Raw genomic sequence first — 13,723 nt, 5'->3', positions numbered from 1 at the left:
TGGGCCTTCTTTTCGGCCCTTGACGTCTTCGGTTTCCTCTTGTTCTTGACCAGGGTCCAGGAGGCGTCATCCCCCTCTATTTCACTGGTCTGGTGCGGCTGAGAACTCTCAGCCTGCCGTAACCCCTTACCACCGTCTTTCCTGAGTGGACGGACCTTTTCAGGTCCTTCCTCCCCCGGTTTTGGAGGTACCTGGCCGGTTTTCAGCTTCCCAGCCCCACTACCCTTGTTGGGGGTAGTAACCCTCCGCGTTTTGGAGCGGCCCCCAGGGAGCTCATCCCCTGGAGACTGTCTTCCCCGTTTTTGTGTCTCACCCCCCCCCCCTAGTAGCACAGTTCAGATCGATTTGGTTGCAGCAACTCCAATGTGACTGGATTTGGTCGCATATGAGTCACAGTTACTGATATGTGACAAGTGTGCTACTCGGGCCGACTTACCCGCAAATACTTGAGCCTCAGTCTGGGTAGTCTTTGGTACCACCGTCTTCGCTGGCACGCCTTCGGTCGATTCGACCTTGCCCAAGTCCGCGAATCCTTGGGCCTCAGTCTGGGTAGACCTCGACTCCACCGATTTCACGGGTTTACACTTGGCCGTCCCGACCGCCCTCTCCAGCTTGGCGTCCAGCATCGACTTTCGAAGTTTCTGCAAGCTCCCCTTGAGGTCCTTACTGATATTATGCTTCGATGACGCAAAGTCGATGATGGCGTCCAGCTGTTCCGTCGCCACCTCGAAGGCCGAAAGCCCATCGCGTTTGCGGTTCATCGCCTCCACAAGCCATGGGCCGTCAATAACCTCTACCGACGTTTTTCTTAGCCGAGAGGAAGGTTAATTGACCCACGCTGGCGCTGCGCACTGAGCTGCCGACTATTGCCTCTGAATTGACTTGGTTTTCCATTTTGGTCCCACGAGTTGCTCGGGAAAAGAGGTCCACCACGCCAGAGCCCAGCATGACGCGGTAAGGGACAATTACTGTGGAGGGTGCCCAGGTACCCCACAGGCTCCGTTAAAGGCCTAGCTTATTATTTCACCCTCCTGGCCATGCATCCCCTCGGCACGGGTCGCTTGACGCCTTGGGATTAGGGGTTAGGGACGATGGTCCCGGTCTAACTCGCAGTGACCATGGGGAGGGGTCGTCAAGCCCTTGGACAAAGTCCCTGCTGCCCCCGGATGCTCACCCTGTCACCTGCCACCAGTAGCCTACATCTACTGGCACACACGTTGAAACTGTTGGACATCATCCTCGATAACGTCGCAACAATAATCGAAGCCCTCTTGCACGCATATAGTCGACATGAATGTCGAAGGTCAACTTGTCATCTATTATGACCTCAAAGAGCTTCAAACTTTGATATGATAGCGACTTCACCAACGTGAATCACTAAATGTTGAACTGACTTGCGCTTGTTGACGATAACCTCCGTCTTATGTTGAATGAGGTCCAAACCTCTAGCACTCATCCATTCCGCCACCACCGTGCGGATCGCGTGTGCTGCGGTCAGTTCTTCTTCAGGAATTGACTCCCCGTAGGCCTCCAAGGTTATGTTATCGGCATAGCCGACGATCTTAACGCCAAGAGGGAACTTAAGCTTCAGAACCCCTTCGTATATAAGGTTCCATTTCCATAACACCGGGTCCAGCTTTGAACCTTGCGGAACTTTTGCAGTAATAGGAACACTTTTATGACCGCCATCGGTCTCGTATAATAGTGCTCGGTTCTGGAAATAGCTTTCCGAATTTCCGGTACAGGCCTACCGGTAGGCTAAGCCGGTGTAACGAGAGCGCAATGGCATCCCAGCTTGCGCTGTTGAATGTATTCTTCACATCCAGTGTCACTGACGCGCCTTTCCGTTGGATTGCTATCTCAGCAGTCTTTACCACTGAGTTGATAGCGTCCAACGTGGACTTACTCTTGCGAAACCCCAACTGATTGCTTGACAGGCCGTCCGCACCTCTGAGCACGGGGTTATTCGGTTGAGGATAATCCTCTCCAGCAACTTGCTCGTCGTGTCACTGCCAGGGGGTATGCCGAGGGGTTGCCCGACGGCTTTCCGGCATTCGCTAACAGAATCAACTTCTGCCTTTTCCATCTATCAGGAAAACTAAAAACTTTGTTTGATGCTAGGGAATTAAACACCGTGAGTAACTCTTTGGTCGTCATCGGAGCCACCATTTCGACCGCACCCAAAACGCCGAACGGTGCATAAGGCCAGAGACGTGTGGGACATCGATAATCCTCGCCAACGTATCCGGGGACCGCTAGGTGGGTGAACATCCTTCTCTGGTCTTGGCCATCACAATCCTCAGAGCGCCAGGAGGATGTCCGCAGTTCCGGTGAGCCAATGACTTTCTCACTGGAGGAGCCAATGCTATTGAGGGGGTTAGTCGGGCTCTTCAGAACCTTCTGCCTCAGAGCCTTTTTTTATATTTTTTCCTATCATCAATGTTGCGGCTTCTTTTATTTCCGAAATGTAGTTTCCGATCAACTTGTCAACATTAACGGCAGTTGCGGGAATAAGATTTTTTTTCTGAACTGTGTTCCGAGGATGATGAACTGTGTGATGAAATGAAGATCGGCTAGCGTATAGGTACGAGATTCATTCAGGGGTGCTGGATGACTTCTCTCGTAAATCAAGCATTAACGGGTCTATAATGCGTGGTCGTTGGTTTTACACAATTTGCAGTAAACCTGGTTTGTTCATAGATATTGTTCAGGTGGTAATGCTTGTGTTCCTGTTAGAATAGTTGTTTCAGTGGAATGGGTTCAATTATAACTTGGGCGGTGGATGGGTTTTGTGTCAGTACGAACACACGGTCCTCTTCATGCGTATGGCTGCTTTTTCCGCACACTCTACACAGTTAAAAATTCTGACAATTACACGCTACGGAAAAATTTGAACCTTTATTTGTGTGTTCAATAGCCTCCAAATTTACATCCAACTTTTTCTTGTGCGCAATATTGAATGCAAGCTCCACAGTAAAGGCAACCTGTAATTTTAAAAAGTGATTTCTGGAAGGAATTCTGGAAGAACTTCCGGAGGAATACCTGGAGGAACTTCCGGAGGAGTTCCTGGAGGATTTTCTGGAGGAATTATTGGAGGAACTTTTGGAAGAATTCCTGCAGGAACTTCCGGACTAATTCCGTAGCCGTTAGCAGCGTACTAGCCTTTTGGAATTACTTCTAAGAACCAATCGTCACCATGAAAGAATTTTCCGTGCTATTGCCATTTTGTCCATCTATCTTCTATACAGAAAATCAAAATTATCTGAATTTTCTTTTGTCTTTTGACTCTTGTTATTCCATTCTTAGTCAATGTGTAGTATCAAACATTTGAATCAAAGAGTCTAACCACATGCAAAAAAACTGTTTACCTTATATTAAAGATTTCTTAAATATTCAAATTAAAGTATCGAGAGATCCATAGATGCGTCATAAAAAAATATCGGATTATGCACTGCATCGCAAGTTAAGACCCAGAGAATTTTACGATTTAAGACAACACCTTTGTCGATAAAGATGTTTAGATAAACAATTTACTCAGGCAAATTACCTTACACTTGATCATTAAAAACCCTCGTAAAATCTTGACAAAGCACGACACGAGATAGTGTTTCTTCCTTCTCCTGTGGCTCTTTATGTTCGTTCGCCACTCTCTGAAGCTCGTGTCACGTGCCGCTAATAGTTCGACAACTGCCTCAGTCCGATGCTGACAGTCCGGCTTAAGATGGTTTGGTGCTCCATCATCTTCAGTTTTGCTGTGGATGGAAACTGGCTTCCGGATGCTTTTAATTATGTACGAACGGTAGCGTTGTTGGATATGGTTTTAACCGTAATCCTACATAAATTAATTCGATGGTAGCGGCTGATGGCTGTGATCTGAGAAGAAGACATTTCCGAAAGCTTAATCATTTACCTTGTCAATCAAGTGAGCGATTATTGATGCTAGTTTTGTTGATGGGATTATCAATAAATTATACAAGGGTGGGCAATTTATCAGTCAATGTACCTCTCACACCTTATAGGGTATCAACATCAATTTCGGTCAAAGAATTGAAAATCTATGCAGGCCATACCTATCTAATTTTATATTTTCCCGTGACAAATTTTGCTGACACATGAACGAGCAAAACACTTGTCAGATATCCATCATCTGAACAACTGTTGAAGATCCGTAGTTGACAAATTATAGCTTCTTGATAGATTTTTTACTTCTCGTTCTAAGACAGGTGAAGGTTTGTTGGCTAGTTTTTGTGATTTGCGCATTCCTCTCTAGAGAGTTTATCAATTGTGTTGGTTTAATGCTGATGATGAGTTGGTAGATTTTTTACTTCTCGGTCTGCGAAAAACAGAACAATGATCTGATACCTGGTTAAGATGTCTTCTCCAAAAAAATGTGTATGTACATTGTCAAGTATAGGAAATGTACTAGCATTGGAATTTTGATCTGTTGAAATAATTTTGCTTAGGTACTCATCTCCTGAAACCAAAGGTCAAATTGTTTTGATACTTTAGATTGTTATTCATGCATTTGTGTCAATTTATAATTCCATACCAATTGTATATTTCTAAGATTATTTATCTATTTGAAAGATATGGTAAAATAATTCAAACTCTGTATACGGCAGTAACATGTTTTTTTCACTAGGACATCTTGGTAGACCGATACAATATCGACGTTGATATCAGGCTGACTAGACAAATGTTTGTCATTATGACAAAGAGATTACTAATAGCTTCAACTTGATATTATTGGCCCCAATATTTGTTAAGGCCTTCGGATAGTTCCTGAGCGCTCGCTAAGCTATTTACAAATTAAACACCACTTCGTAATTATCAAAACGCTATAATTAAAATCATCTTGATCACTGATGCACACCAATAGTCATTGGTGACATCCACCCTGCTCAACTCGCTGCTCAACCGTGGTCTGTGTCTGCTGAATATCGTGCACCTTATTACTGCATTTCCGTCGATCCAGAAGTTCTTTCAGCGCCGCACCACTCGGTAACTCTACAAATAGGGTCAAAGGCGGTCCGAAGAACACCGTCCACCAGAAAATTTGTGCCGCCCATTTCGACTGCGAAAAGATGAACAATTTGTGATTACTATAATACCACGAAAATCCTACTACTACTTACCACGCCTCGTTCATTGGTGTATTCCGGTGCCTTTACACCTGAGTATACGACTTCTATGACTGTAAAATGGATGAGGTACAATCCGTAGCATAGCTTCCCGGCCACCCCGAAGAATGAATGGCTCAGGAATTTCTTCCACACGTATTTGGCGGGAGCCAGAGCCAGGCCCAGCTGCAGCACAGTCGTCATCACTGCCCAGGAGTGCTTGAACAATGTCGAATAGATGGCTTTCAGCACTGGTTGAATCTGATCACGATACATGAGAACCCAAGGAACGGAAACCATGCAGGAAAAGTAGTACACAACCGAGACCCAAAAGATGATCCGGAACCACTTGGAACTTATGACCTTCTCCGGGGAGTCTCGATAGCGATGGTAGATGAACCCAGCGAGCATTCCGAATGTGTACACTCCGATGTTCTGATGGAAGGGAAAGTAGATGTCGTAATGATAGTTATGCTCCCGATTGTACCGGTTGAAGTTCTTTATCCGGTTGGTCATCGCTGGTTCTATGTCCTTGAAGTACGTGGTCAAAGTCGGAACCAGCACGGCGCAGACAAATGCTCCGGCGAAAATGTACTTCCTCGTCCAAGGCCATCGCCATATGGCCATCATCGCTATCAGGCCGTAAATGAAAAGTTGCATATCAACTGCCAAGTACCAGGATTGAATCAAACACTGCGTTGTAAGGAAACAAGTATTACTATCTTCTGAAGAAATAAAAGCCAAACGATTTCACAAACCGGTTGATCCGTTCGAATGTAGTTGTTGATGAACAGCAGATTCGTCCACCACCAGTGGCGACAGTTCTGCTCGGCTTCTCCGATATACTGCTGTCCAATCGGCCCGTCATAATAGCGGTGAATAATCGCACATTCCACAAGAATCATAAACGCGTATGCCGGCACGATTCGGTACAATCTTCCCTTCAGTTTATCCCAAAAAATGGACAAGTTGAAGTCCGGGTTCTTCCGAATGTGCTCCAAAAAGTTGATCGCCAACAACATGCCGGAAATCGATAGGAACGTCTGTATATAGTTTTGAAATTCCGCTACGAAAAAAATAAGCAACGGAGTTTCATGAAGCCGCTCCATGTAGTCCGTATTCGCTTGCGGCACTTTGATGTGAGCCATGGTCGCATGCAGAAACACAACCCGACACATGTGGATGAATCGGAAAGCCTCCAGGAACTGGAGGTCCAGCCGTATTTTGCTGCTGCCTAAATTTTTCAGACGGCATATGTTTCGGGGGAAAGAGAATGACGCCAGAAGGCGCTCCTTCCGCGATTTGAGATCCTGATCGTAGTGCGTATCGGGACATTTGAGTGCGCTTCGTAGCCGTGTATCATAGACGGTGGAAGCGACGATGAAGATGGCCAATGCGATCATGATGGCGTAGAATAACCATTCGAGGTAATCTGTAAGATGGAAACTTATGAGCCATGAGAAGAACCTGATGGGCAGCATACCAACCAATTGGACGATCCTCCTGTTCGGGTGTGTAGCAATGATAGATTTGGACATAGCTACCGATTTCGAGATCATATCGGTGTTTCAGTCTCGTATTGATGCAGGATCTTGCGAGCCGGCTGTACAGATCCAGGGGTGTTAGATTTTCCAGCTCCTGAAGCTCCCCGGACAGACGAAGTGAATGTTCGCAATCTGGGATGCAAATGCCCCGTTCCAGCAGGGTGTGATCGTAGTGCAATTCATCCTTGGAAAAATTCTGCGGAAGGAAAATAAAAAATAATGTCAAAGAAATGGAAGAGAAACAAGTAACTGATGTCGATGCAGGCTGGTACATTATTCGCAGGAATCGGGGTTCACTATGTGAGATCCACTGAGCCATTTGTAATTTAGCTGACAAATAGCAATCGAATTACTAACATTCATTCTTTTCACATCAACATCAGATAGTCGGAAGTATTATGTGAAGCATTATGTACTCGGATTCTTGCAAAGAAATGTGTCGAATAAGTTGTCTTCTCCTAATATTAAATTATATGTGAACAAGCTGTTTTTTTTTTTACAAAATCAATATCGAATTGGTTTTGTTGAAAAAAAAACTCAGCATGTGTTGTTAAACATGGCTTCTCGATACTAGGAAGACTATCCAATTGGTATGCTGTGCGCATTTGTTGTTGCTCGGCAAATTACGACCAAGAACTACGAAGGGTATAGAAAATCAGGCCAAGCCAAGAATAGAATGAAAATTACACAAGAGATGTACATGTAGATTGGGATATGATATTCGAAAATATTTTAAAAAAGTTGAAAAAAGTAGTCATAATCGGAAAATTGAGTAACAATTAAAAAGCGAGCGTCGTCGGTCCGAAAATGTTCAGCGATTTGAGAGTACGCAGTGTAAAAGCGTGGCCAAAACAATGTCAATCATTTTTTCGTCTGTAAATGCATTCAATATAAACAGCAAAGTGTTTTTTCTTTGTTTTCATGCTCTTTATACATTCATCTAGCAGTAAAGTATGACCACTGGCGGGGTCAGTTATTGTTATTTGATAGAGCACCACTTGGCGCAAGAACGCGGCCTTTCAGAGCTACAGCGCACTTGCGACGAGTGGTGCCCACCTCTGGCTCTGCCAGAGAGTATGATCTTTCTTATGTTAATCTTCATTCTTTGATTATAACTTACTAAATTTTCAGAATAGAAGAGCTTTGTTTGTTTACTCGACTATATAAATTTGTCATCGGATAATGTTCAAGTTCCTGAATAATGTGTTGAATACAATCAAATTGATACGAAATGCATATTAACCGTTTTATATTTTATTAACTTTTTACATCCAAAAAATTGGTATGCTTTTTATGGATCGGTGTGTTCATCAAAGTTTCACTCTTCTTTGGAAGCGAAACTTATTTTTTTTTAAGTTTTGCCGCCTTAAACCATGATAATTCTATCGCCTAGCTTTTTTTAGCAAACTTTACTATATTAAAATAGAAATATGTAAGTCACGATTGCGTGAGGATGCATGGAATGTGGAACTTACTAAAGGAACTTTAATCTTTCCAACGCAGACAAGTTTGTTGCTTGGACGAGTTTGAAACCTATTCAATAACTTTATTTTGTAAAACATATCATTGTAAATAGGGTAGAAAAAAAAGCTAGGAACTAATATTATCATTATGGATCGCCTGAAAACGGTTCCAAATCGAATCATGCTTGAAAAGTTTTATATACCCTCATTATAGATAACAAATAAAGCGCAAGATAAAACATGAACATTTTCAGAACATTGTTAATTAATGTCCAAGTTGTGTGGTTTAGTACCCGGCATATAGAAATTAACTTTAAAATGGACATTTTTTCATGCACAATTGCGATAAAACTAGCATTTAATTTATTGTGATGATTTGAAAGCCAACATTGCTTACAAGTGAACAATATTGTTCCAAAAATCCCAAATTCGTATTGCTTTTTGAGAGAGAAAAAATGAAAAATGATATGTCAACATCTAAAATTTTTGTTTTTGATTTTTTGCCAGGATTTGGGCAGAAATACTCTTTAGTGCGACGGCAATTAACGTAGTTCCGCTCGATTTTTCTCCATACTGAGTTTCTTCTGATTCTCGTCGATAAACCAACAGAAAAGGGTCGCGAACAACAACTTTTAGCATGGAGCATAGGACACGAATTGGAACATGAAATATTTTAACGTTAACTCTGCAGGGCAACTGACACAACTCGCCAGATAGGTGCGACTTTAACAGCTGTGAAGAGGTTGTTTGTTGAGGAACTTGGAGTCGGACAGCTGATATTCCTGAAGGTGGCAACGTAGAAGAGCATCCGCCGGTGAATTGTAGCCATTCAAATGATTTCAGTGCCGTAGCCTAGATGTGGCTTGGGGGTTCATATCCCTCCCGCAATTTGTTAGAAGAAAAAAAATCCGTTTAAACACTTATACATTCAAAAGTTTTTGGATGCGCAAAAAAACATGTTCGTACACTCAAACCTCGATTTACGCCACTTTTTAGGAGGACGTAAAACGAGTATGACAAAAAAAAGACTTTTTTTGTTCAGATTAAACAAGTAATCACTTAATCAATTTATCTTAGATTTCCTTTAAACATGATACATAATTATAACAAATTAAAGACCCAAATTGATATGTTATCGCCAAATATTTCAGGTCTTTCAAGAATTCTGTAGAGTTTAGGTTTCCAGACGTGTAAACTAACATCTAACGGCCTTTCAATATTCCTAGCGATTCATGAATCAAATTGTGCATACCTTCAACATGTGTAACTCAAGAATTCGCTGAAGTATAGGCCTTGATGTCTATACGCATAACTAAGGGGTCGTACACATATTACGTAAGCACTTATGGGGGAAGGGGGGTCTGTCGTTTTCTTACGCAACATATAAATAAAAAATCATTTTTATGAAAAAAAATCCTACATGAACGGAGGGGGGTTCGAAAATCCCTGAAAAATTGATTACGTCATAAGTGTACGACCCCTAAAAATCTTTTAACTCTTTTCAGAAATGAATGTTCCATTCGAAACCATTCAAAAATTCCAAGAATTGGAGTACAAGCCTAACAGTCAATACTCATAGCGAAAAATCTATTGGCTCCTTTTAGACATGGAACTTGTTCTTAGCATTCTTTTGAACCGAACGGTATTTGAATTGAACGCATGCTCCATTTTAGGCCGCCCAGGATTTTCCTAGAATTAGCTTTCATCTTAAGGTCAATACGAATAACAAAGATCGTTTTGCTTCGTTTAGAAATGAACATACTGTTAGTGATCTTCTTCTTAAATCCCGTACATCCCTCACTGGGATGTGAGGGGCGTCGTAATAGTGTTCATGCACTTCCACAGTCGCCAACTGCGAGGATTTTTTTCTCGTTATTCATGTTTTAAAACTGCGAAGTTACTAAGCCAACTTGCTATATTAACATTCGTTACATTTGACGTTGGATACCCGTTATTTTTGGACGAACATAAATGGAAAAATTCTATTTTATCTATTGAATTCTATGGCCCACAATCAGCATAAACGATTAAAAATAGTAGCTAGCAGCTCTCAAGGAAGTCATTGCCTATACTCCAGATAATTCTTGTCTGATCTTGTATGCAATAAATATTGGAGGAATATCCATTTTTTTCTGTGTCGGTAGGGACGAAGCTTTTCTAATTATTCGCGAAATTATTCGTCATTTGGGTCATTTGGCCGAAAAGTCCTTTGGCCGAAAGATTTATTTGGCCGAAAGGGTCATAAGGCCGAAAAGGTCATTTGACCGAAAGGGTCGTTTGGCCGAAAGAGTGATTTGGTATTCGTTCATTTTGAAAAGTGAGAAATTAGGAATAAGGAGAAAGACGCCCCACTACTCACTTCGCGTTCCTCATTTTTTTACAGTGAAAAGTGAGAAATAAAAACTGTTCAAATGACCTCTCAGCCAAATTACCCTTTTCGGCCGCATAACTCTTTCGGCCAGAGGACTTTTCGTTCAAATGACCCTTTCGGCCAAACGACCCTTTCGGCCAAATGACCCGTTCGGGCAAATGACTATTTCGGCCGAATGACCCTTTCATCCAAATGATCCTTTTGGCCAAATGACCCTTTCGGCCAAACAGCCATTTCAGCCAAATTACCTTTTCGGCCAAACGACTTTCGGTCAAATGGTCTGTTCGGCAAACAACTTTCGGTCTAGTGGCATTCAGCCAACTGGGTTTCGACCAAACGACCCTTCCCCAGGAAATCCTCGTGGTAACATTTTAGGAAATCCTGCTAGAACAATTTCTTCTTTCAGAAATTTCCATTTCTGGGATTCTGAGAATTCTATTCTTTCAAGAATTCTGGAGAGTTCCTAGTCAAAGAATTTTGAGGAATTGCTTCACAATGAGTTTTGTAAACTTCCTTTGTTTTAATTCTGAGAAAATTCTTCCCAGGAATTTATCACACATAAATAAGGCCGTTCATTCATTTGTTTAGTCTACATCTAAACAGATAAATCAACTAAATAAACAATTTGACGCCACAATACACGGTTCGAGGCCGCATCTCTCCATCCTCGAATAAGCCCCACGCTCGCCAAGTCGTTTTGCACCTGGTCTGCCCATCTCGCTCGCTGCGTACCACGCCGTCTCGTACGTGCCGGGTCGGAAGCGAACACCATCTTTGCAGGGTTGCTGTCCGACATTCTTGCAACATGTCCTGCTCATCGTACCCTTTCGGCTTTAGCTATCCTCTGGATACTGGGTCCGCCGTAGAGTTGGGCGAGCTCGTGGCTCATTCTTCACCGCCACACACCGTCTTCTTGCACACCGCCAAAGATGGTCCTAAGCACCCGTCTCTCGAATACTCCGAGTGCTTGCAAGTCCTCCTCGAGCATTGTCCATGTTTCATGTCCGTAGAGGACAACCGGTCTTACTAGCGTCTTGTACATGACACATTTGGTGCGGTGGCGAATCTTTTGACCGTAGTTTCTTCTGGAGCCCGTAGTAGGCCCGGACTTCCACAGATAATGCGTCTTCGTATTTCACGGCTAACATTTGTTATCAGCCGTTAGCAAGGATCCGAGGTAGACGAATTCTTGAACCACCTAGCAGGTATCCCCGTCTACACTGCTTCCCAGGCAGGCCCTGTCGCGCTCGGTTCCGTCCACAAGCATGCACTTTGTCTTTGACGCATTCACCACCAGTCCAACTATTGTTGCTTCGCGTTTCAGGCGGGTGTACAGTTCTGCCACCTTTGCAAATGTTCGACCGACAATGCCCATGTCATCCGCGAGACAAATACATTGACTGGATCTGTTGAAAATCGTACCCCAGGTGTTACAACCGGCTCTCCGCATGACACCTTTAGCGCAATGTTGAACAACAGGGCACGAACGTCCATCACTTGTCTTAGTCCCCGGCACGATTCGAACAAACAGGAGTGTTCGCCTGAAATCTTCACACAGTTTTGCACACCATCCACCGTTGCTTTGATCAGTCCGGTACATTACTGAAAATCCACACATGGCAAAAATCCATAGATTTAACGCGATGTATATCAGCGCACATATAACCATTCTCCACGCGAACTACTTATAAAATATATATCCCAATAAATTTTATGTGTGGTCTCGAATTAGCAATTATTTAATTCATGTGTGGTTCTATATCGATTATATTAGGGTGGAGCTATTGCAAAAATTTATAACGGCGACACATATATCTTATATAGATATTTTTGGCAGTGTAAGCTTCCCAGGGAAGCTGTTCTTGTCCATAATTTTCCATTGCTCTACGCGGTCTATACTGTCGTATGCCGCCTTCAAATCGACGAACTGATGGTGCGTTGGGACCTGGTATTCAGGGCATTTTTGAAGGATTTGCCGTACAATAAAGATCTGGTCCGTTGTCGAGCGGTCGTCAACGAAGCCGGCTTGATAACTTCCCACGAACTCATTCACTAATGGTGACAGACGACGGAAGATGATCTGGGATGTCGCTTTGCAGCCGACATTAAGGATGGTGATCGCTCGAAAGTTCTCACACTCCAGCTTGTCGCCTTTCTTGCAGATGGGCACTTCCTTCCACACCTCCGGTAGCTATTCAGTTTCCCAGATTCTGAATATCAGTTTGTGCAGACAAGTGACCAGTTTTTCCGGAACCATCTTGATGAGCTCAGCTCCGTTACCATTCTTACCAGCTACTATTGGTCTTTAGCTGTTGGATGGCATCCTTAACTTCGCACAAGGTGGGGACTGGTTGGCTTCCATCGTCCGCTGAACTGACGTAGTCATCTCCTCCGCTGCCTTGACTTTCACTGTCTGTACTCTCAGCGCCATTCAAATGTTCTTCGTAGTGCTGCTTCCACCTTTTGATCACCATACGTTCGTCAGTAAAAATGCTCTCATCCTTATTCCTGCACATTTCGGCTCGCGGCACGAAGCCTTTGCGGGATGCGTTGAGCTTCTGATAGAACTTGCGTGTTTCTTGAGAACGGCACAGCTGTTCCATCTCCTTGCACTCCGCTTCTTCCAGGCGACGTTTCTTCTCCTGAACAATACGGGTCTGCTATCTCCGCCTCCGTCTATAACGTTTCACGTTATGCTGGGTACCTTGCAGCAGCGCGACCGCCCGCGTTGCGTTCTTCTCCTCCAGAATCTGTCTGCACTCTTCGTCAAACCAATCGTTCCGTCGACTTCGTCCCACATACCCGACGTTGTTCTCCGCTGCGTCGTTAATGGCTGCTTTAATTGTATTCCAGCAATCCTCAAAAGGGGCCCCATCGAGCTCACCCTCTTCCGGCAACGCTGCCTCGAGATGCTGCGCGTATGCAGTGGCGACATCAGGTTGCTTCAGACGCTCTAGGTCGTACCGCGGTGGTCGTCGGTACTGAACATTGTTGATGACGGATAGTTTTGGGCGCAGTTTAACCATCACCAGATAGTGGTCAGGGCTCTCCTTAGCCGTGCGGTAAGACGCGCGGCTACAAAGCAAGAACCATGCTGAGGGTGGCTGGGTTCGATTCCCGGTGCCGGTCTAGGCAATTTCGGATTGAAATTGTCTCCGACTTCCCTGGGCATAAAAGTATCATCGTGCTAGCCTCATGATATACGAATGCAAAAATGGTAACTTG

The 13,723-nt window shown here is 43.8% G+C and overlaps 1 protein-coding gene across 1 annotated transcript; it reads right to left on the bottom strand.

Annotated features, from left to right (window-relative positions):
- Nucleotides 1-4,831: 4,831 nt before the first annotated feature.
- Nucleotides 4,832-11,992, bottom strand: LOC134206447 (nose resistant to fluoxetine protein 6-like). The gene is made up of 5 exons (XM_062682164.1): nt 11,921-11,992; nt 6,608-6,860; nt 5,879-6,552; nt 5,136-5,813; nt 4,832-5,074 (listed from the first exon to the last, which is right to left on the bottom strand). The coding sequence occupies exons 1-5, from the start codon at nt 11,990-11,992 to the stop codon at nt 4,880-4,882; spliced, it is 1,872 nt and encodes a 623-aa protein (XP_062538148.1). The 3' UTR covers nt 4,832-4,879.
- Nucleotides 11,993-13,723: the final 1,731 nt, after the last annotated feature.

The sequence above is a fragment of the Armigeres subalbatus genome, chromosome 1 (genome assembly GCF_024139115.2).
Source record: "Armigeres subalbatus isolate Guangzhou_Male chromosome 1, GZ_Asu_2, whole genome shotgun sequence".
Lineage (NCBI taxonomy): Eukaryota > Metazoa > Arthropoda > Insecta > Diptera > Culicidae > Armigeres > Armigeres subalbatus.
Note: the sequence above shows the minus strand (reverse complement) of the source record. Positions and strands in the feature narration are given on the sequence as shown.